The sequence below is a fragment of the Meriones unguiculatus genome, chromosome 15, assembly GCF_030254825.1.
Source record: "Meriones unguiculatus strain TT.TT164.6M chromosome 15, Bangor_MerUng_6.1, whole genome shotgun sequence".
NCBI lineage: Eukaryota > Metazoa > Chordata > Mammalia > Rodentia > Muridae > Meriones > Meriones unguiculatus.
In genome coordinates, this window is record NC_083362.1 from 2710404 (window position 1) to 2733441 (window position 23038).

The following is a 23038-nucleotide window of genomic DNA, read 5'->3' on the forward strand; positions in this document are numbered from 1 at the left end:
AGGATTGAATGGATACCACGAAACGGGCCCACAGGCCAGTTGCTGCCATCAAGGACTTCTAGGCTTCACAGCCGATGGGATTTCCCACGAGCACCGGGCTTCTGACTCCCCATTTAAGACCTAACACTGGGCTGTGGCTCGACTTCCAACAGATCAGCCTGGAGTGCTTAAGGCCTGGCCTGCAGCACAATCCTCCAGGCCTTGAGCCGTGCTGATCACCTGGGTAGTGTCCATCTAAAGCACTGGAAGGGTGAGCTGCCACACCCCACACTTCCCAGGAGAACGCACTGGCCATGGGCAACAGGGACATCTGATGGCCACTGAGCCACAGGCTCCAGGGGGCCCATCTGACTGCCCAGTGACTGAGTCCAAGCTCCCAGCTGGCTGGCTCTGTAGAGGGTGCTCGGGCTTGCAGGTAAGACAGTCCCCTCTGCTCTGGTCCCATTCCACTCAGGAACTCAGGCCAGAGAGCCTGTCACTTCTCCAACCCTGATTCTCTGATGCCCAGGTTTTCACACCCTCAAATCAGGAAGCAACTAGAAAAACAGGACCACAGCATGCATGTGATATGCAGTAAGTTTGTTGGTTTTTTTTTTCTCCTTTTAGTTCAAAATTAAAAAAAAATATATCGCAGGCTCTCAGGTATATAAACTGATAACATTAAAAATACAAAGTTCACCTTTACAGAAACAAAACAAGGAAAGCACATGCACACAACTCTGTCTCACAGTGAAACCCAACCACTTACTAAGAAGTAATCTCAGCCGGGTCTCCACACTGCCAGGGAGGCTGTTTAGCAATGGGGATGGGGACGGCAGTGGGGGGAGGGCGCACAACTGAAATGACTCCCACATAGTTCTCTCACACGACTCAAGCCAGAAGCTAACGTTAAGGGGCTGAGGAACACAGGAAGCCAGAGGCGCATCAGAAATGTACAGGTAGGTATACCATGTTTATTTTAATACACCTCATTAGTTTGGCTAGGAAAAAAATAACCGTCTCGCTGTCCCAACTTTCAGCAGCCTCGTGCGTGTTATCGACAAAAAAATGTCATCTAACAGATTAAAAAACAAACAAACAAATAAAACAAAACAAAAAAAAAAACAATGAAAAGAAAAAAAAAACCTAGGCAAAGAATAAAAAGAAGCTTAATCACTTTATGGTGTAAAAAAAAAAAAAAAAAAAAAAGACAAGGAAAAAGGAATTCCACGTAAGGCCATCAGTCTCAGGCAGACTCAAGCGAGGTGGCGGATAGGCCCACGGACATCTCCCATTGCTCAGCTTCCTGTACCTCGCGGAGCCAGCGGGCAGCCTCCCCGGCCCCGGGTGTCCTCAGCGAAAGCACCTGTGCCCATGGGCAGAGTCCAGGGCAATGGCGACAGCTTCAGTCCCGCAGAGCAGCCCTTCCGCTGCCCACCTCAGTCTTTCTCGTTTCTCGTGGTGGGGGTTTTTTAATTTTTTTCTTTTTTTGTGGTTTTGTTTTCGCTCTCTGTGACAAGGAAGCTTTCTCACCGTCTCTCCGAGTGCTACAGTACTTGCTTTGATGTCACACTGAACAAACGGTCACTGTCTCTTTGTCCTCGGACACAGTTTTTCACGGAGGAGAACAAAGACCGCACGCACATTGGCAATGAAGCACCATACATAGTATGTTCAGGAATGTCACACGCCACGTACATCCGTGTCCCGGGAGAGGGCGGCCGGCTCATCTCACCTCACATCTGTGGGAAGACAGTAAGAGTTGAGGCTATGATAAATAAAACACCAGGGCGGCTTAGCCCCACACAACTTATGTCTTAAGATAAGAGCTTGATGTGTAATTGAGAAAACAAAATCAAAATTTCGGGTTCAATCAAATTTTCCCAATTTAAGAATGAGGACTAGGCTGGTTGCGTTTCACAGAAGAACCCATGCTCCCATTGCAAAGATGCAGAAACCGAGGCATAGAAAGTTCCTTTTGCCCTTTCCTCCATTTTCCTTTCTTCTGGCCTATGGCTTGTGCTTATCAGAGGCTGGCAGACAATTTGGGCCACGAAGTAACAGGTAGAATGGATGCCACCAGCCACCCTGTGTGTGGGTCTCCAGGACTAAGCAGATCTATGATTTTATTTTTTTGGTGCTGATGAGGAGACAGAGGCTATCACAAACTTTTACATCCCAGTTCCATAAAGAACCAACAAGGCCTTCACTCCCAGCCTGGAGACGGGCTGCCAGCTGGACACAGGCAGCCACGGGAACACCTGCCTCTCACTTGGAAGGGGTTTCTGTCAGCAGCAGGCCCATCGGAGCCACATGCCCAAGACAGGCATCCCCAGCCACAGTCCAGTGGGTGCCAGGACTCTCAGACACCCTATCTCTGAGGACTCTCTTGCCCAGAATAACTGTTTGTCTTGGATGCCCCTAAGTCCCGTGTGCCAGGAGGGAGGGCTCAGCCAGACAGGCTCCAGCCCTCTGAGCCAGACAAGCCGCCACTCAGGACAGGTCTGAAAAATGACATACCTCACCTACATTCCCTACACTTCCGGGGAAAAACAGGCGTCACTGGGTGGGTTTGGAACAAGCATTCCTAAGAGGCCCTCCAGCCAGCCCTTCTTTACCCGACGTGACTCTTCCAGCTTAGATTGTGTTAGTTAGATTGCGGGTCCTGAGGGTCATTCTGAAGACAGAATCCACGGGACCAAGTAGAAAGGACCAATGACCCCTGTTCCGGCCACCCCTCCTGGTTTTCCACGGACTGTTAACCTCCACCTCCTTTCCTCATGCTGCTCCTGGTTACAGAGCCAACTGCCCCGCCCGCTTAAAGCTCTTCAGATCCATGGAGCCTCCTGTCATCTGGAAAAGCCTTGGTGCTCTCATCTGTCAGTGCAGTGGGCAGCCCCTCACCCCACAACTCCAGCAGAGCCCCCAACCCTTCCCACCATGGGGCACTTGGGTGTGCCTGATCAATGACCAAGAGACCGGCAAAGCTGTAGTTGCAAGGAGACCCGGCCCAGCAGCCCCGGAAGCACACAGAGCCCCGAGCCAATCAGGGCCCACGGAAGCTGATTTCGCTGCTCCGATTGTGTCCCAGCCCTGCGAGGGAGTCCCCCAGCGCACCCGGCGGGCAGGGCCTACCTGGTTGGCCGCCTTAGGTGGGTTTTAACCTTTTTCTTTTCCGCTTTTTACCTGATTCCCTACGCCTTCCTGTCAAGGAAAGGGCAGGGAAGGTGAGTGGCCTCCAGAGGGTGTAGGGAGGGAAGCCACAGCAATAAATATTGGAGGTGGTCATCTTTCAGAAAGAAAGCCCCGATCCACCCTGGTGCAGACACTTCCGGGGCTCTCTCTGCACCTGGACTGCCTGACGGCTGGTAAGGCTCAGGCATGCTGGCAGGATGAAGGTCGAGACCCCAGACAGCAGGGCACAGCCTCAATCCAGCGTCTACTGTCCCATCGGATGTGGCCCCCAGAAGGCACAGCTAACCTGATTCTAGATCTACAGGCCAGCAGGAAAGCTGGGAGTTCCAGGCCTGCAACTTTTCCCATCACTCTGTGACTAAGTTGGCTAAGCCCAGCGCCCCAATTCCCTCAGGACCCCACAGAGCAAATAACCAGTGCAGGCCACTCACCCGTCTCTTCCTCCCGATGGTCCGGGTTCAGGTTGGAGGTCGCGCATGCACACTCCAGGTGTTCCTCTAACCTCACCTGGACCTCTTTCAATTTTGGCTTCTTCCTGACATACTCCACTTTGGCCACCTGCCAAGGGAACAAAGCCAGTGTCAGTACCGTGTGCCTGAGGGGGGCAAACCTCGGCTCACCCCAAACCCTGTCAGCCCTTGAGCTCAGGCCTGCTTCCATTCAAAATGAACCCTCGTCGATGCTGAGCCTACAGCTGCCATGCCAGCACTCGTAAGCTCAGGACCAGACTGGGCTACGCAGCAAGGGCTGCAGCTCAGCTGGCAGAGCACTTGCCTTAGCATCCACAAATCTGAGCTCTACCCCCAACGACGTGTAAACTGAATGTGGCGGCATAAGCCTGCAATCCCAGGACCCAGGAGGACTGGAAAGTAAGCTCATCTTTGGCAACAGAGTGCTGAGGCCAGCTTGACATACACGAGACCCATAAGTGCCCAAAAGACCTAAAGGGTGTCATCAAAGAAAGGGGGGGCTGCTGGGCACAGGATGGCAGAGCATAGCACCACTCTGGTGGGTGCGGCCTCAGTGAAGAAAACAGAGCCTCGGCTAGAGACGGCAGTGTGGCTACAAAGCTTGCCGAGGGAGGGGACTCACTCAGGTCATTTCCCTCCCAACCCACGGTCTCTGAGAGATAGGCAATACATCAGGCGGTCCTGGACTCTAGACTCCCAGGCAAAGCCTTCCATAGTCCTGCTCGGATGCTGGGCACTCCAGGCTGTCACATTCACAGTGTGCAACTCCACCACACAGACATGGATGAGATTGCTGTACACAGCTCCCAGCACAGGACCGCGACTCCACTCCCACAGCACGCTCACACAGCAGTGGCTTAACACCCCTGCCCCCAAACACCACACCACCACCAAGAGCTGCAGCCGGGAGGCCTCGTACCCTGCTCTACTCCAGCCTGACGTTGTGTAGAGAACTCCCCAGGCCTCCTGCCACAGAGTCCAGACACCAGCACTCATATAACCCTCCTGGCCAGGCAGGGAGGAGGCGGGATTGTCACCTCTGTGGATAGAAAACTTGGGCACAGCAAGGCCTCTCCTGAGGTGACCCGGAGAGCATGGCTGGCGGCTTGTGCCAACCTTGATGCCACCTGGAACATGTACCAGAGGACAGGCACTCTCCCAGCCCTGCAGAGCAGCACACAATTGCTGCCGAAGCTCTGTCCACCTCCCAGCACAGCCCCAAGGGACCCCTACCTCACCTCTCACCATACACCGGGGAAACGGAGGCTGTAACGGTGCTGAACCCAACCTGGGTGGCCCAGGGCACCTAGAGGTGGCAGCCTCTTGGTATTCAGTGGTGGGGACAATGCTTGGCCCACCCAGAGTGACTGAGGGCATTCGGAGTAGGGGAACATTCTCCACTGCTCTCCCGGGGCTTATTGAAGCTCAGGAGCCAAGAGGATCCAAAGCAGGGGTGCGCTCTGCACCCAGGCCAGGCAGCTGCTTCAGAGCACCAGTCTCGGCCAGGCTCTGCTGTGGCTACCAACTTGGCTCCATTAATGGTTAACATGGGTGCAAAGGGTGCCAGGTGCCCCACGGGCGTGTGAAGTAGAATGGGTGCCTCAGGTGTGAACACAGTCTGCCAAGTATGAGCTCAACGTGTAGGGCGTGGGGCCATGGGTCAGGGGTCAAGGGCCAGCCCAGGAGGTTTCGCTACGTCAGGAAGCAGGAGGAACAGTAACTAGGGACAATGAAAACAAGGAAGGTCTTGACCTGAGAGCTGTAAGAATGGAGTTATGTGCCAGGCTTCTGCCCAGGGGTCTTGCTTTGGTGGGGTGCTAGGCTAGCCTGGGCAGGGGCATCTGAGGTGTAGTTGGGCTAGCCTGAGCAAGGGCCATCTAAGGGGTAGTGGGCTCTGCTGTCCAGATACCTTCAACCTAACCTGTGAATGGGGACAGTGGTCACACCCACCCAGGTATCCCCTGAAAGAAGCGGGTATGGTGGGCAAGCCTGGAAGCCCAGCATTTGGTAGGCTGAGGCAGGAGGAATGCTTCTAGTCCAGCCTGAGCTACATACTGAGTTCCAGGGCAGCCTGGCTATAGAGCAAGACCATGTATCAAAAAAAAAAAACAACCAAAGACACAACATTAAAGAATCACCCCAAAATGGGACAGGGCCACTCTACAGGAGACAGCTTCAACAGGAGTCAATATTCACACAGGCTCCTTACTAAAATTAGTCCCCAAACTCTATTCCAAAAGTCAGCATGTCCCAGAAGCAGGCAACCCCCAGTCCCTAAGTTATGAAATGTGCTCTCACACTCTCCCAGGGAACAGAAGGGCACCCCGTTGTCCCTCCCTCAAAGGCCCTGGGGTAGGAGGAAAGGAGAGTTTTCCCAAAGGAAAAGCATCAGCCAGTCCCAAGGGGAGCTGTAGGCAGCAGTGCTGTACCCCTGCCAGTCCCCACCTCCAAAGATGTCCACAGTCCCTGGTGATCCAGCAAACTTCAAGACTAAGTACACAAACCCGGGCCTGAGAGAGACCATGGCTGCAGACACAAGCAGGGGCGTGCTCTGCCCTTGTCACCACAGCACCTGTAGGGAGGACCGGGCAGACTGACCAGGCCCAGAACCCAGGTTGTCAGAAGGGATCTGGTTTTAGCTACAGCCTGACCAGCCCCTGGCTCCAGGTCTGGTACCACCTTGCCCACCGGGCCTAGGGGTCCCCTGTGTGAGGGGCAGCTGATGAGCCACTCCGGCTGGGGAGCACCCATCCTCCCAGACAGGCCTGCGGCTATCAGACGGAAACAAACGGTGGTTTACGAGAGCACCTGCCTTGGGAATGTGAGGATTCCAGCCATTCTGCCACCTCTGTCTGGCCAGGAAATAGCTACATTCCCCCCACCCCAGAGAACATGTTACGAATACTAAATTTTCAAAACCGCATCCACGAACGTAGAAAATGAGGCCGTAAAGTCCCAGAAGGCCCTACAGTGCACCACAAGCATTCCAGAGCTCCCTCAGATCCAGCCCAGAGGGCCACCTCGCCAGGCTGCTCCCTGCGGGACAGAGGGCTTGTCCTGACTGCTCCAGCCTCAGGAAAGTGGCATCTGTGACAAAAGCCGCTGCTGACTGAGAGGACACAGGGCACAGTCCCTCCTGCCAGTCGGCCGCACAGCCCCTCACTCTTTTCTGCTTTCTACTGGCCTGGACTTAAACCGAGCGAAGCTAGACCACACAGCACAGGCCCAGACACCTGGGACCTTCCCAGGACAATCTTTTAATCTGACCATGAGGGCATTATGCTCTGGCTCTGAGGAGGGATGTCAGCACCATGTCTCAAAGGCAGGAGGAGCCCTGTCCTGCCTGCCTGAAGGTACCCACACATAGCAGTGGAAAGAGAGACGTCAGACGTGAGGGCCCACAGCTTGATAGGCATCTTCTGCCTTGCTGCCCCTCAGACCTCAAGCCCTTCAACCAGGAGCGACCATGACACCTGCTCCTTCAGGATTAAAGCCAGCCTGGCCACCTTCTCTGAAATCTTCACATGAGCCACCTAATGGAGCCCAGCTGGGACTTTCCCTAGAACACAGCTCCAGACCCTACCCAAGTTGGGGGCACCTTCCTTCTGGCAGCCTGGAGTCTGACCCAGAGGAGCTCTGGGCTGAGCTATTTACTTCATGTTAGAGACTGAGTGATGGATCTCCTTCTGCAGCAAAGCAGCCAGGTTAAATGATGGCTCAGAGCTGACCTGACCCTGACCCCTTGGCAACCCCAACCCCTGCCTGACCCCTTGGCAATCCATGTAATGTAGACAGGAAAAGCTTCACCTCTGTCCAGACCAAATACTCCACTATGCAGGCCATGGGGCCTCCTTCTCCAGCCTCCACAGCAGGGCCTGGAGAACACAGCTAGCTCTCAGGGTCAGACAGCACATGCTGAGCACAATAGGCAGGGCACAGGCATTATCCCAGCCAGTAACTGAGAGGCTGAAGCAGGAGTTCAAGGCCTGCCTAGGCTGGAGAGTGGGTTCAAAGCCAGTCTGAGTAACTTAACTGAGACCCTGTCTCAAGAAAAGCACAGAGGGCTGGGTGCTTGGCTCAGTAGTAGAGCACCTGCCTAGAATGCCCCAGTGAGGGACTGGGGTTGTGGCTCAGTGGTTGGACCATCTACCTAGAATTCCCAAGTAGGAGACTGGGCTATGGCTCAATTGTAAATCCCTGCCTGTAATGAGAATTCCTAGGTTTAATTCACAGAAATGGGAAGAAGGGAGGGAGGGGGGAAGGGAGGAAGAAAGGAAGGAAGGGAGGGAGGGAGGAAGGGAGGGAGGGAGGGAGGGAGGGAGGGAGGAAGGGAGGAAGGGAGGAAGGGAGGAAGGAAGGAAGGAAGGAAGGAAGGAAGGAAGGAAGGAAGGAAGGAAGGAAGGGAGGAAGGGAGGAAGGGAGGAAGGAAAGAAGGAAGGGAGGGAGGGAGGGAGGGAGGAAAGGAAGGAAGGAAGGAAGGAAGGAAGGAAGGAAGGAAGGAAGGGCTGGAACCAGGGCTGATGGCACATACAAGTGGCTGCTGGGAGCCTCATCATCAGCCCCACCTCTGCTGGGACTTTTGGGCCCATCTCCCTCCATCCAGGTCGGCACCAGCCTCCACCCCAAATGCTGCAGGCCTGGAATCCACAATGGGGCTCCTGTTCCATGACCTTCTGTCCCTTCTGTGGGAGCCTGCAGTATCTGGGGCCGGATGTCCCCTCCCAGTTCAGGGTGGGCAGCAGCGGTAGTGCATATGGGTGGGCGGCTTAGGACGGAGTATGAGAGCGCCTTCCCCAACTAGGATTAGGCTGGTCCCTTTCAACTGACCTGAGCCCCATAGGGTAAAGGCACAGTCCTGTACAATAGCACTGAAAAGGCGCAATCAACCCCAGTGGGAACGAACAGTCACTGTCCCAGGGGCTGGAGACCCTGAAAACCTCCAAGTTAAAAACACAGAGAGAGAGAGAGAGAGACACACACACACACACACCCCATCCCTTTGAGCCAGTCTCCAGCATGGAAAAAGTATTCCTAAACTCACTGTCACAGCTCACTCCTGTAACAAACCCCACCAGTCAGGAAGCTGAGGGAGGATTCACCTCAAGTTTAACACCATCCTGGGTAGAGAGTTCTAAGCCAGCCTAGACTATACAAATCCATGGCAGGCAAGCAAGGAATGAAGCCAGACAGATTGAGAAACAGAATGACCTACCCTAGATCATGTCTAGCACCTGTACCCAAAGGAACAAGATGGCAGATTTCCAGAGATTCCTCAATATACCATCGGTGGGAACCCTGAGGAGAAGGCTGAGGCTGGTCACACAGGCTGCCAGGGCAGCATGACCCTGCTGCTAGCCAACATCCTGCCCAACCTTTGAGGGTTGGACTCACCCGAGATGAGTCCATGGAACCCTGGGCTTTTGATGGGGTGCCCAGTCCTGAGGATGCCGCCTGCAGGATATGTGGGCTTTACTCAGCCAAGCCCTGAAACTCTCCAGAGCAGACGTGCCACTCAGCCACCCAATGGTCACACTGTCGGCAAAAGGGCCTCAACCTGTCAGTCAGTTTCCAAACTGCAGTCAAGCCCTGAAACTCTCCAGAACCAAACAGCAGACGTGCCACTCAGCCACCCAATGGTCACACTGTCGGCAAAAGGGCCTCAACCTGTCAGAGTCAGTTTCCAAACTGCAGACCAGCTTAGAGCAGTGGTTCTCAACCGAGGAGTGGGGGGTGGGGTGGGGGTGGGGCCATATCCTGAATATCAGATATTTACAAACAATAGCAAAATTACAGTGATGAAGTAGCAGTGAAACAACTGTATTGTGGGGGTCACCACAACATAAGGAACCACATTAAAGTGTTGCAGCTTTTATTAGGAAAGCTGGGAACCACTGGTCTGACTGATGAACCACCAAAGGCTCCAATCTTGGCAACACAGCACAGAAACGCACACATACAAGACAACTGGCTTTCAACCACGTTCTTAGACTCATGCCCTGAGAGGGACTAGGCCCTGTGTGGCTGGAAACCCTCCGTCACCCAGCAAGGAGGCCAGCATGTGAGCCTCAAAGAGCCCAGAGAGACGCACAGGTTCAGAGGGGAGCAGGCCCAAGCTTCACAGTCATCTATGTGATAATGCCCATGCACGAAAACCGTGAGTCCCAAATACCTCGCACAGTGACACATGGTCATTTCCTCTGAATTAAAACACTCCCTCTTAGAGTTAGACCCACAAAGCTAATGAAAGGCACAAGGCTTGGGAAGCTCAGGAAGTTGCAAGGTTCACAAGTACCCCTCCACACACAATATATAAGCAACTGCTGGGGGTAGGGTGCGGATAGAGCTGGGGAGAAAGCTCTGGAGACTCGACTTTCTCCCGTCATCACCAATGCTAGGGTGGGCTTTTCCTGTGATACAGCCGCCTTTGAGTCACCCACACTCCTGGAAAGAACCACAGTAACCTCACTGGCTCAGCCAGCTGAACTTAAGTGGACTTTCTTTGGTTGGTCCTCGGTGCCCAACCCAGATGCCACCCTATCTAGGCTGAAGATAACTTGCTCTGGAAGAAGAGAATTTGTTCACAGTTCCCCAGGGACACAACAAGGGACCAGAAGCATGGCGGGTCACTCCCGGAGGTCTGAAGCCAGCCCCTGGCCTGCGCGGAGCCGTGTGCTCCTCTGCCAGGCTGGTGGCCGGAAGGGCGGGGCTCACCTTGACACTGCGGTGGTGGACCCTCGAGGGCTGGCACCTGACGCTGCTGGTGTTGCAGCAGCCGGTGCAGCGCTTCACCTCCACACACGGGGGCCAGATCAGGAAGTTGGCCGACGTGGGGTCCACCTGGCTCCGAGGTATCTCATAAATGACCGTCCTGGTCTTGCAAACTGCAGGAATGGCTTCCTCTGCAAAGACAAGAGTGCCCTGAATAAGGAGAACCTGGATTCTTCCCGTAGCCCACAAACATGACTTCCGCTCCCCCAATCCAGAGATGCCCACCATGGCTGCACCTGCGCAGGCCACGCCCCTTCGGCAGCTTCCAGCATGAAAGAACATGCTGGTTGCCAGCAGTACCCTGAATGTACAGGGCTAAAACTCACATCAAAGCTACAGACATAGTTCAAGGCCAACCTGGGCAACTTACAGAAGTCTCGTCTTAAAATAAAATGTGAAGAGGGAACAGGGGTGTGGCTCAGTGGTAGAGCCCCTGCCTAGCATGCACAAGGCCTTGCTTCCATCCCTCACACCCCTCCTTGCTCTTGCAGGCCAAAAAGTGGGACAGCGGAGGAACAGCTCAACCTTATTCCCAACATACCCAAGGCTGAGAACTTGCTTATGAAAGTCACAAAACTTCACTTATTTGCCCTCCAAGGAAGAGGCAGCTATGTCCTGCCCTCCTCTAATCACACAGGTGAGCTCAGCCAGTTTGTGCGCTCATCTGTTTGCCAGGTGTGCATAACAGACAAGAGCTCCAGTCAGGGCCCTTTGACACACACCTTTCTCCTCCTCAGGCAGTCCTCATTAATCTCATTTAACCCCAGACCCTGTTGCTCACTATATAATGGCTGCCTCTTAATGTCTTTGGGACTAGCCTACATGGGGAGAGGCGACCGAGGTACCAGGAAGGCTCACTGTCCCCGCTGCCCTATCAATACTAAAGGGTGCCTTGACCCTAACCTCTGAGCTGGAAGGAGTGGTGGGCCAGGCAGACCCAGGCCAGCTAACCAGTGAGCCACACCTACAAGACACAAGGGATTCACACACACTGGCAGCTGCCGACACACTCCAGAGGAGCCACACAGGTGTCCACAGACTCCCTGGGAGAGAGGGGAAAGCATGAACGAACACTGGGCCAGGCACCCCACTCTGGGCTCTCGGGCTTGACCCCCTCCACATATCTCACCACCCTTGTGGAGTCTTCCAAGTGCCTTGAAAAGGCCTGAGCTTGCAGCCAGTTGGGAGTAGGAGTCCAGTCCTAGCTGGATGGCTGCAGAATGGCCAGAAGCCCCCATCTACCCTCACCTCTGGACTGTCCCTGCCAGCCAGCTAGGAATTGACAAAATTCACCTTTTTACTAGTGACTAACCCTCAGAGAGAGAGAGACCCACTTTCCCAGGATCACACAGCAGCCAGCAGCCACACAGTATGCAGACAGCACCCTTGGCTGCGCAGGGACTGGGTGGGTCAGACCTGCAGCTCCACCCCATGAGGAGAAAGCATAGGTCTTGGGAGAATCTAATTTCCCCCAGGATGAGAGCCAGGCAGAACCCTGGAACCAAAGGCGAGTGAGGCCAAGTCTCTGGAAAGGTGTCCACCTGCCGCGGGGCCAGCACACTCCAGGCTGCCCCCAGCTCTGCAGCTGACGCCCAGGAGCACGCTGGAGCTCACATCAGAAACTGGAAATTAAGCGCGGCCACGTTTTCCAATGAAGCCTCCTCGCAGGCAGGCCCTGACAAGACCGGGCACTTAAAGAATTTATAGTGTTCTCCTCCTGGAAACTCTTGGCCCAGGTACAAGCCTGCGGAAGGGCAGGCGGGAAGACACTCCAGAGAGGAGAACAGGACTGCCTCCACGGGGAGGGCGGGAGGCCGGGAAGCCTTTGTTTGGTGGGAAGGGATCTATAGCTAGGCCAGAGGCCAGAGTTAGCAGGGAATTCACAGCTCCAGGGGGAACCTGCCTCTTCCAGTTGCCCTACACCCCCCCAGGCTCACCAATACTTCTCTTCCTGCGAATGGGCACAGGCCGCTTCTCCGGCACATGCTTAATGGCGCGGGACCCGTGGGCTCTCAGGCTTGTCTCCAAGGCATCCTCAGCCCCTAAAAGTAAAGAAGAACATAGTAACCGAGTGCCCACACTTATCCCCGGGACCCGAACAGCTGAGGCTTACACAGCCACTTTCAGGGCAGAAGGACAAAGGGCAGGGGCTCAGTCAGGACCCCAGACCCTCTTGCTCACGCGAGGCTCACAGATGTGCACCTCCAACCGGCTCCCTACTATCCTGCCAGTATGCAACTCTCCTGTGAAATCCTGAGGTTCTTCCAGGAAGTCCTTTCAGGTGTTCCTTCATGATGTGCCTCTGAAGGGATCGCCTGGAGGGCTGTCCTGGGTCAGGAAAGTCCCCAGGCCACCCAGCTGGGCCCAGGCCTGGAGCAGTAAGTACTGCTTTCAGGGAAGCAAGGATGGGAAGGGCGCTGCCTCTCCTGCTGTTGTGTGTACAGCACCTCCCTCTTGTAAGGCAGGCTTTGATGAAATGCCCTAACCTCTGAGGGGCATCGGAAGCAACGCCAGACTGGGCCGCAAGCCAACCTCCTCTGTTCCTGAAATAAGCCTGCTCTGAGGGCCAGAGGCCATGAGAAACAGCGAAGGGATGCGGCTGCTGGTGGAGTGGGGAGTGAGGCAGAATTAGGGCCTGAGGCTAGAGTCCTGGGGGATGGCTGAATAAGGCAGGGAGGCACACAAAGGGAGTGAGAGAAAAGCCTCAGTGCCTGGAGGAGTCTTCACACACGGAGGGAGGGCCACCGGGTGTTCAGCACCTTCCCCACAGAAGGTACAGAGTTAAGGGCAGCCTAGAAAACTTAGCCACTGGGTTTTCCACTGGCCCATGACAGACACTGCCCCCAGATTCTGCAATTCCTGGGGAAGGGAGGACACAGAGCCTTGCCAAGTGCTGCGTGTCAGGCCTTCCCAGCCTATACACCACAAAGAGTCCAAACTTCCCCTTCCTCCACCCCCTCCCCACCTTTCCCCCAGGGACACTCTTCTCTTTTGTTTGTTTCTCTGTGTAGCCCTGGCTGTCCTGTTCCAGGCTGGCCTCAAACTCATAGAGATCCGCCTGCCTCTGCCTCCTGGGTGTTGGGGTTAAAGGCATGCACACCGCTGTCACTCAGCTTCCTGGGACATTCCCCTGGGTCCCAACACTTCAGTCACATTCTGCCCCAAACAGACAGCCCTCCTAGGTGATACAAACCCATAGGAACCACACCATCCACAAACCAACAGGAGACACGCCAGCCTCCCCCACCAAGACGTCTGCAACCCACACGTTTAAGATGAAACGCAAAGACTCGCCTAAGGTGTGAATGTCAACGATGAATCTGAGCCCAAAAACTATTTAAAATGACTCAATGTTCCAATGGCACGGATTTTTTTTTTTTAAGACCCAAAATAAGATCAGAACTGCTCATGCAGTAAAAATTTCCGGTCAACCATCAACCAACTTAACATAAGAAGCATCTCAAAAAAAAAAAAAAAAAAAAAAAGTGACAGGATGAGTCACGACCTAGAGAGGACCATCCTGCCATGGCCAAGCCAACAAGAGATGAATGGTCCATCCAGTCCATCCAGAGGCCTGGGAGAGTGGGCGGGGTGCCAGCTGTGGGCCCCTGAACCTTCCTTGCTCGTCTCAACATGCACATAGTAGGTGTCGCTGATCTTTGCACAGGCCCTGGCCTATGCAACTAGAGTCCAGAGAAACGGAACAAGGACAAAGGCAAATCCGACAGGTGTATGGTGAATGCGGCAGATGGAAGATTAAGAGTTCAAGGTCATCCTTGGATACAAAGTAAATTCAAAGCCAGCCTAGGACACACAAGATCCAGTCTCAAAAAAAAGAAAGAAAGAAAAACAAAACAAAACAAAACAAACAACAGAAAACAATAAATAAATAAAGACCCAAAAGAACACTGGACCCTCCAGAGCAGGTGCCCACTAGGTTCAGTTCTCCAAGATCTCCTGACTGAACTTAATGCAGGCAAAAATTTAGACACAGCGACTGGCCACAGCCCCTACTCAGAAAAGCCCACCTCCCGTCCCCCAGACCAAGAGAAGTCTTGGGGAATCAGATGTGGTAAGGTCACAGGATCTGAAGTTCCAAGACAGCCTTCTCTAAAAACAGAAACCACAAACACGAGCTGGGGGTACAGTTCGGCTGGGTCCAGAGCACACATTCCCCCAGCCCCAGCCTGTGGTGATGGAGGCCTGCAAACCTGCCCCTACAGACGTGGAGATGGGAGAGCTGGCAACCTAGGAGAGCTCAAGGGTAGCCTGGGCTACACGAGACCATATCTTTACAATAACATAAATACGTGGTCACAAGCTAACTGTTGATCTGCCACGGGGGCACTTTTGCCGCATGTTGGGCTGGCAACCTGGGTGACACACACAGCAGAGTCCAGCGTTAGTGAGTGGCGAGGCCCTTCTCGGGCCAACGGAGTCACCTCCTTTTGTGAGGGGCAATATCTGACCACTAGAGGAAGGACACACAGAGTCCACTAGCCCTGTCCTGGCTACTGTATTGTGAGTAGCCTGAGATGGGATGTTTATATATCAGTTACTCAATGACCCGTGGGCGCCTGGCCAGCAGCTCTAGAACAAAGCTCCCGTTACACACACACACACACACAATCAACCTGAACTCCTGAGCTGCAGTTCACAGGAGGCTACATGCCACTCTTTGGACCCAAAAGCCTCGCTGAAAGCCCACTTAGAGCTCCTTGACTCTGCCATGGAATGCTCTGGGCTCAGGGACATTCTTGGCAATGCACTGGAATCCCGCCACCTTTGGAGCTGGGCCACGCAGCCAAGGAGCTGCAAGGTTGGGAGGAGATGCCTTCAGGGTTTCCCCATCTGGAAAATGGGGATGCTGCCAGCTCACTGGACAAGCCCATCACAAAGCTCCACCCCCTTGGATGAGGAGTTGGCTGGAGAACCTGGGACACCCCCCACCCCCAAGCCTTTCTCTGCTGCCTGCAAATTTGATATAGAGACAGCAAGAATCCACCTGGAGAAGCCACCCTTGGGGACACCCCAGGGAGGACCCCTTCCAGCTGACTCTAAACCTGACCACCACCGCTGTCTGCAGCCTCCTCTAGCAGCCAAAGCCATAAGGGTCCTCAAGAAGGAACGGAAGGGGGATGGGAAGAGCCAACCAGCAACTCTTGTCCACAGGCCAAAGACTGGCCTGCAGGTAGCTTCCACACCAGGACAGGGGGTAGCCCAGCAAGGGAAGACCCTACTTTGGGTTGGTGTCACAGGGGTCCTCTAGCCATGGCTTCAAGACTAGGAAGCTAGGAGGGCAGCAGAAGCTCACATCCACACCTGGTCCCCAGACGTTTTCCATGGAGAACCCCCAAACGTATGACAGGTGGAATGAGGAGGGTGGATATCCTAAACCCCACTCCTCCCTACACACATACACACACACACACACACACACACACCCTCTTACTGAAGCAATTTGAAACCTCCAGGGGACCCTGACTGCTTTTTCTCTTCGGACCCTTCCAAGGAGGGAGGCCCCAACCCAGAAGCCCGTCAGCTTAACCTAACAGAACCACAGTCCTGAAAGAATTAATGGTGGGGGGTGGGGGAGGCGTGGCTGCAGAGAACAGAATAAGAATGGTCCCGGCAGAAAGTGAATGGCCCATTTCCCCAGCATCCAGACAGCGGGAGGCCCAGCCCTGGCTTAAGCGGGGCAGGAAAGCAGTCCATGGGTCTCCAAAAAGCCTTTGGGGGCCAGCAAAAACTCCGGGAGTATTTCCCCAGTGACCCAAGCCAAGTCCTACTCATCAAGGGATCAGATCAAAACCCCCTTTCCCAACTCTTGATCTCCTAGTGAAACCCTAGGCCTGCCACTCCTGATAAGGATCAGGCCAAGGATTTCCTGGGTCAAGAAACTACTGAAACGGGCCGCCTTGTTAAAAAATGGTTTTGGCATGCAACGAAAACAGTTCAGGCCTCTCCACCACCATAATTAGGTACAAATTTCCAAATGGCTAGGCCATGTGATTTTACTTTAATTCTCTCACCACTCCCCTTTCTGAAAAGTTTGCAGGGAGGGGGAAATCGTCACTTAGAATTTTCGCTTTGGCAGCCTTCAGCTCCTCCTGACAAACTCACCAGGGCCTTTTTTTTTTTTTTTCCAAAGCCGGCTAAGTTTTCATCCCAGTGTCAAAAACAATAGCCAGGCCAACTGTTCATTTTAGAAAGGTTTCACAAGCCTGTGCTGTCCCCCAGCACATACCGTGTGCCTCTCCCACCCCCACCCCCACCCCTTTATTTTAGCCCTTGTTGACGTGAGTCTAATCCAACCCTACATTTACAAATTGTTTTCTACGGTGGCTCGGCTCTAGCGCTAGGCGGGGAGCCCCCAAAATAGCCCCAAGCGCATGTGTCCCGGGCGCGCCTTTTTACAGGCCGCTGTTGAGAAAAACACCGGCCTCCTGCGGACACTACAGGGACCCAGCCCCGGGCGATCCAGGCAGCAGGGAGAGGAGTTTACAGAAAGCCCGAGCCGACCAGCTCCTCCAATGCTCTGGGGGCCCTCGCCAGGTGAGAGAGCTGCCAGCGCCACGCGCCTTCCAGGCCAGCTCCGGCGCTCCAGGGCCAAATCGGCAGTTTGACCCACACACCTGGCAGGGTCTTTCGGCACACTCTAAAGCTGAATTTTCAGCGACACACCCGCTGCGTTTCCCTTAAATGCAAAAACAACCCCCGGGCGAGCGAGGCAGCCCTAGGCTGCCGCTGGGAGAGAAAGTGGCAACTGCTAGAGAAACGCCTGACTCATACGCCTGGGCGTTTATGGCCGGCGAGTGGAGTCTGACCTTTCGGTGCGCTCCTGCGCAGCGCCTGGCCTGGCCGAGCGCAGGGTAGGTTCCTCGCTCAGACTGCCCGCCCCGCCGCCCGCGCCCTCCCCGCAGCCAGGGGCAGGGGCGCGATTTACCTACGGAGTCTATCTCCAAGAGTCGCTGGAGGTCCCGGATGCTGTGGATCTGACTTCGAGCCAGCCGCTCGATCAACTCTCGGGGTATCTCGGCTTCCTGCAAGCAGACCACACCGTCAGGACGCGCCCAGGGGTTCCAGCGGGGCCACAGAGGCCAGGCAGCCCCGCCCGACCCCCACCAGGCTCTAGAACCAGAGGCTCGGGTGGGGCTAGATGGGGACCCCCCAACTCCTCCACCCCATTCCTGTCTGTCTGACCTCGGTAAAAACACCCCAACACCGCCTTGACATGTTCAGACAAAAAGCACCCGCGCCCCGGCCCTCCCCAGGGTGTCTGGGGGCAGCCAGGGGCCCGAGGAGTTTCTGGTTTAAAAGCTAAATCCACACGTAGGGAGAGAGAGTGGAAATGCGTCACGCATCCACGACCGAAGTCACGGCAGCCCCGGGACTTTAATCTAGCCCGAGGGTTCAATTTCCCTCTGGGGAATCCTGGGAGCTCGCAGGAGGTCTTCGCGCTCCCCCAAAAGCAAGCACGCGCGGTCGCCCCTCCCGGCTCCGGCCCAGTCACGGCCCTAGCGCCGACTAGGACGCCCAAATTTCCTGGGGCTTGGAGAGGCTGCAGGGAAAGCAAGGGGTTAAATATCCACCTCGCGCCTCTCCGGCCCCGGCCCAGACCACCCCCACCGGCCAGCCTCCCCCACTCTCCCTCCCGGTTTTTTTTTTTTTTAAAGGGAGTCAGGGTCGTTGGGGGACTCAACCACGAAGTTCCCACGACAGGGGCTGTGGAAAGTCATTCATCAAGGCAAAGCTCCCGGGGACTGGGGGGTGGCGGTAGGAGGGCGCCGGCGCCTGGCCCGGCCCCAGCTGCCTCGCTCAGCCACCTGTAAGCAGGCCCTGGGCGGGCGGAGACTGCTCCGGCCCGGAGTCCGACTGGCTTAGGGACCGGGAACTGGGGACTGCGGCTGGGCGCTGCCCACCCTGCCCAGTCCCGGGCTTCGGCCGCACCCTCCTCTACCTGCTTACTGCCCGCCCTAGTCCCCTCCCAGGGCACGGTCAGTTCACACACACCCCCTTTCCCACTGTCCGCACCCCGTTAGTGCATTGTCCGCTGCGTCCGTGCTGCCCCTTCTGGAAAGGCACCCACAGCCCCCCGAAGTTTCTGCCCACTGCTTCACCTCGCGGCTCCCCCGTCCCTCTCCAAGGCGGAGCGACGCAACGCGCTGGAAACTCACCAGACACACTTGGGCATGGCAGAAAATAGAACCCAGTTGGGATTTTTTTTTTTTTTTTTAAATTACACCACCCTGGCAAAGCCGAAATGCTCTTTGCAGAGCTTGAAACAGGTAGCCGAGGGGGGCGTGCGCCGAGGGAGCCGAGAGGGGAGGGAGGCGCGGGGGTGGCACCCACCTCGACCAGGGCATGGGCGAGGTATCCGCAGCCGAGGAGCAGCAGGCAAGCCCAGGTCCTCATCGCGTCCCGAGGCGCTGGAAGCTCGGCAGGGAGGCGAGGCCGCGGGGCGGGCGCTCCAGCCGGGCTCCTGTGGCGGCGAAATTCAGTACCATCCCTCAGGGAGCGCGGCCCGGAGGAGGGTGGCGCGGAGAGCAGGGAGCCTGCGGAGCGCGCTCGGCGCGAGCAGCGAGTGCACAGCCAGCCAGCGAGGAGGAGGAGGAGGAACAGAGTCGCGCCGGGAGCCTCCTGGGCCGCCGGGTAGGGGGTGGGGACGGAAGGGGCGGAGGGCGGGGGCTGGGCTTCTTCCTTGGTGCGTTCCCCGTGCTGGCCGCCGCCGCGCTCGCTCCCCGTCGCTGGCTTTAGGAGCGACCCGGCCGGTAAATCCGCATATTTGCTGCCGTTAGCCCCGGGAGGGGACCACGGAGCGTGGTCCCAGCTCCCGCGGTACCGCCGATCACCTGTCTGGACGCTCGGCCCGGTACAGGCTGCCGCCTCGCTTCCTCCCTGTGGGCTGCGGGCAGCCCGGAGAGCCTGTCCCCCGGCCTTCCTCTCGCCGCTGCCGCCCCGGGCCGGGCACGGCGCGGCCCAGCACGGCGCGGCCCGGCGGCCTGCGTGCGCCCCTCCGCGGCGCGCCCTCCGCTACGGCGCGGCGCTCCGCCCTCCGCCCGCCGGGGCCGGGCAGCTCCCGCGGCCGCGCCGCCTGGCAGCAGTCAGCCCGCCCGGGGCCTCGCTCCGCCGCCCTCGCGGGCCGGAGGGCGGGCGGAGGGCCGAGCTGGCGCCGCCGCCGCAGCAGCAGCCGCCGCGGGGAGACCGGAGGAGGAGACGGCGCAGGCAGGCCGGGCTCCCGGAGTTGAGCGGGCTCCGCAGGACGCGCGTGTGGAGCCGGCCGGCGACAGGGAGGGGGTTATAGCGCCGCCGCCGCGCCCCTCCCCCGCCCCCGCCCTCCGCCTCCCCCGGATTCCGAGCCCGGGACCCGCACCTCGGAAGCGCGCAGGGGTCTCGCGGGCCGGGTCGGGCCCGGCCGCCACCGCCACTGCAGTGGCCACACACGCGCTCACGCAGGCAGCTAAATCCATCCAAGCTCGGCGCCCGCGGCTCGGAGCCCACAGGCGCCCGGACTCCCGGAGCGCCCCTCCCTCGAGCTTGCCCACCCTTCAGTGCCAGCTGCAATCCTGCGGCACCGGGCGGGGAGGGGAGGAGGCCGCTGCAGAAGCACGGCCGTCTCCGGCTCGCCTCTCTCTCGGGCCCCAGCGGCAGTAAAGGGCAGCGCCCAGAGCTGCTGCGCCAAAAAGGGCATGAGAGTCGGCTTGGCCCCCGCCCGAGAGCCGCTTCCCACTGTAAGGATCCCGTGCTCCAGCCTTCCCCACTCCATAAAAGGAGGGGGAGTGAGTCTTCGCGGAGAGGCGGGGCGGGTTTAGGGGCGCGTCTGGGGCACTCACCTGACGGCTGCCACGCGCCCGCGCCCCAAAGCCAAAGCCCGGGACACCTGACTGAGGAACTTGTGTGGAGGTGGGAGCGAGGCCCGGGTCGGGGGGTAGGCTGCCGCCTGCCTCATCGCCACCTTGACACCCTGCACCCTCCAGGTCCTTAGCCCCTGGCCGAAGGCCCAGCCGTACCCTGAACGGGGAGCTGGGGGGTGGAAGGGAAGACAGAAAAGAAGCCCCGGGTGAGGAACTCCTGGGTTCGGCCTGGCATCCAAGGGGCGCAGAGCGCCACCTCCGGCCAAGGCGAAGCACAGACCCGGTGGCCGGGAAGCGACCCGCGGGCGGAGGTCTGACCAGGCTGGACGGTTCTCCCACTGAGAGAGACGGAGCCCAGGTGGGCTGTGACCCGACGGCAAGGCCAACGCTGCCAGCTGCCTGCCGTGCATAGGCCTTAGGGCACTGTGGACCGTTTGAATCCCAAAGCTGAACAGCCTAGTGCTCTGGAGGCTGTGGAGAGCTTCCTGGGGAGGGTGCAACCGAGAATACGGCCCGTCCAGTCCACTCCCTGTCGCGTGGATTAATCCTTGCACCCTGGCCCGGCCTCCCCCCCGCCCCCAATCTCCTTTGTCCCCAGACAAAAGCGCAGCCTGGCAGGAACCTTTCATCCCCAGCTCCCCGGGTTCCTGCATTTCAAAGGCGGGGTCTGAAGAGCCCTTCGAGGGGCGGCTCACCTAGCCCCAAATACCTGGTGTGTGGCGGGGTGGGGGTGGGGTTGCTCAGCCTCCCCCGGGGATCTTTGCAGCCCACATCTAAGGCTGTTCCACAGACTTTCTCGGTCTCCCAGGCCCCCATCGCCACACCCCTGCCCTGACACCTCGGGGATGCTCAGGACGCCCTCTCTCGCCCTAAGGAGGGAGTCTGGAAAAGGTTGGGGAGCGCCCCACCTCGAGGTCTTTGAAAGCCCGGGCCTCGTCCGGACTGATGGAACTTTGCTCTGGAGTGGGAGACTCACTGGATGGCTTCTGGCGGCGACCACGAGCACCGAGCTGGACCTGAGGCGAGTTCCTCACCGTCTCTCGCCGAGGGTACTGCGCGTCTCGTGCTGCCAGGCCCTCGGGCTCCTCCCTGGCAGAGAGGACCCGAGGACACCTCCCTGCGGTTCGACGGCCCGCTGTGCCGGTGGACGTGGGAGTCCGGGAGGAAGATCGGGTTGCATTGCGGAGGGGCTGCGGCTCTCGTCCGGCCGCCACCTCCGCAGGGAGGCCGCGGGTTCCCGGGGACCCCGCCTAGCCTGGTGCTTTGCTCTCCCCTTACTCTCGAGGCGCAGCAGGGAAGTCAGAGCGGGGCGGGAGGGGTTCTGGAGGCGCAGGGGGACTTCTGGGGCCAGAGTGAGGCTGGGCCCGGGTGCCTCGCCCGGGACGCGGGAGCTGCGGGGAGCTGGGCGCAGGCACTGCTCTAATCGCCGACCGCTATTAAAAATAAAACCGCGACCCGTCGTCATAGCGACCGCAACAACAGCGGCCGCGCGAGGGTGGTAAGAGCTCGTGCAGCCCGGCGCCAGCCGCCTGGGGGGACCGGGGCACGCGCCTGAGGCTTTCGGGGTACTGTGATGTGAGAACGACCCCCACCCCGACACCGCCCGGCCGTTCCTCGAGGTTTTCCGAAGCCTCCGAGGAGACGAACGCCTGATCTCTGAGAACTGGGGCTCGCTAAGTCAGGCCGTCAGGGGCCTGAAGGGGAACCGGGCGGCTCTGACTCCCCCGCCTCCTCCCCCCGCTTCCCCTGGGACCCGCAGCAGCCCTCACTTCGGCCTGTGGGGAGGGGGTGGGTCTCGGGTGTCAGGCCAGGCCGAGCTGGCGGGGCCGCAGGCGCTGGAGGCCGCAGCACCTGTCCCGCCCGCCCGCGCCCCGGTGATCCCTTCTGGTGGGAGAGATCACGTGCTTCCCTCTGGCTGGGATTCGAGTTTCACTTCTAGCCGCTATTAGGCGGTTCACTCGGTTCACTGCAAACATTTGATAATGAGGCTAAATATACTTTACAGTCGGAGGAGGTGTGGGCGGCGGCTGCCCTAGCCTGGAGGTGCGTCGCTCCGGGCTCCACGGGGCATCCCCGCCCCAGCGGCTGAGAACAACCCCGGAGCCGAGTGCGAGGGACAGACCCGCGCTCTCCACCCCCAGACGATCCAGTCCCGAGCGGGACCAACGTTTTAGGGACTGTGAACGCAGGGGGTCAGCCGGAGGGTCCCTGGAGGAAGAGGCCTCGGTGGCCAGGAGCTCGGAGGGCTGGCGCAGGAGGTGGGAAGGGACACCAGAAGGCGCACCTGGCGGTGACCGGGGATGTCCGGTCGCCCCCGGAGCGGATGCTTCCGGCCTGTCTCCTGCGCCCCCGGGTGCAGCTCCGTGTGTCCGCCCGCCCGTCGTTAAAAGCATCAAGTGTTTCAAATATCCCGAGAGAGGGCCTGCGCGGCCGCCGTGACCACCTAACATGTAGCACTTGATGGTGCCCTCTCCACACGAGACCCCGAGCACACAGGGAGGGGTAGATGCGGCCTTGAGTGGAGGGAGGCCGGCCAAGTCGACCGAGAAATTGCCATAGCCCCGCATTTTAAACGTGAAGCACCCCTTTCCCCTAGAGACTCATCAGGGCCCTTCAGCTGCTTGGAACTCAATTATCCGTGCTCGTTTATTGCAGTCATTGTTACTCATTAGCTGCAAGGACCGATCCTGAGTCCTGACGCTCATGGCGGTCTTTCACCCGGTGAAATACTTCCAAACAGCCACCCCGAGGCAGCGGGACTTAGGCCCCCTC

The 23038-nt window shown here is 57.8% G+C and overlaps 1 protein-coding gene across 4 annotated transcripts; it reads right to left on the minus strand.

The window, feature by feature from the left end:
• Positions 1 to 933: 933 nt before the first annotated feature.
• Pdgfa (platelet derived growth factor subunit A) lies at positions 934 to 21371 on the minus strand. 4 transcript variants are annotated; one of them, XM_060367977.1, is made up of 9 exons: positions 21243 to 21371; positions 20246 to 20435; positions 18765 to 18894; positions 17359 to 17455; positions 12350 to 12454; positions 10356 to 10543; positions 3606 to 3732; positions 3115 to 3183; positions 934 to 1721 (listed from the first exon to the last, which is right to left on the minus strand). In XM_060367977.1, the coding sequence occupies exons 2-8, from the start codon at positions 20359 to 20361 to the stop codon at positions 3128 to 3130; spliced, it is 819 nt and encodes a 272-aa protein (XP_060223960.1). In that variant the 5' UTR covers positions 20362 to 20435; positions 21243 to 21371; the 3' UTR covers positions 934 to 1721; positions 3115 to 3127. The 4 variants fall into 4 exon arrangements, with proteins under 4 accessions (XP_060223960.1, XP_060223961.1, XP_060223962.1 ...); XM_060367978.1 differs by having other exon boundaries at positions 21175 to 21298; XM_060367979.1 differs by lacking the exon at positions 3115 to 3183.
• Positions 21372 to 23038: the final 1667 nt, after the last annotated feature.

Excerpts from the sequence above, each read along its gene's own strand:
- Pdgfa (XM_060367977.1), bottom strand. The coding sequence starts at position 20,361 with ATGAGGCAGGCGGCAGCCTACCCCCCGACCCGGGCCTCGCTCCCACCT. Across the intron at positions 10,544-12,349 it reads TCGCAGGAAGAGAAGTATTG|AGGAAGCCATTCCTGCAGTT; the intron begins GTGAGCCTGGGG and ends TTGTCTTTGCAG. Across the intron at positions 3,733-10,355 it reads TCCACCACCGCAGTGTCAAG|GTGGCCAAAGTGGAGTATGT; the intron begins GTGAGCCCCGCC and ends TTCCCTTGGCAG.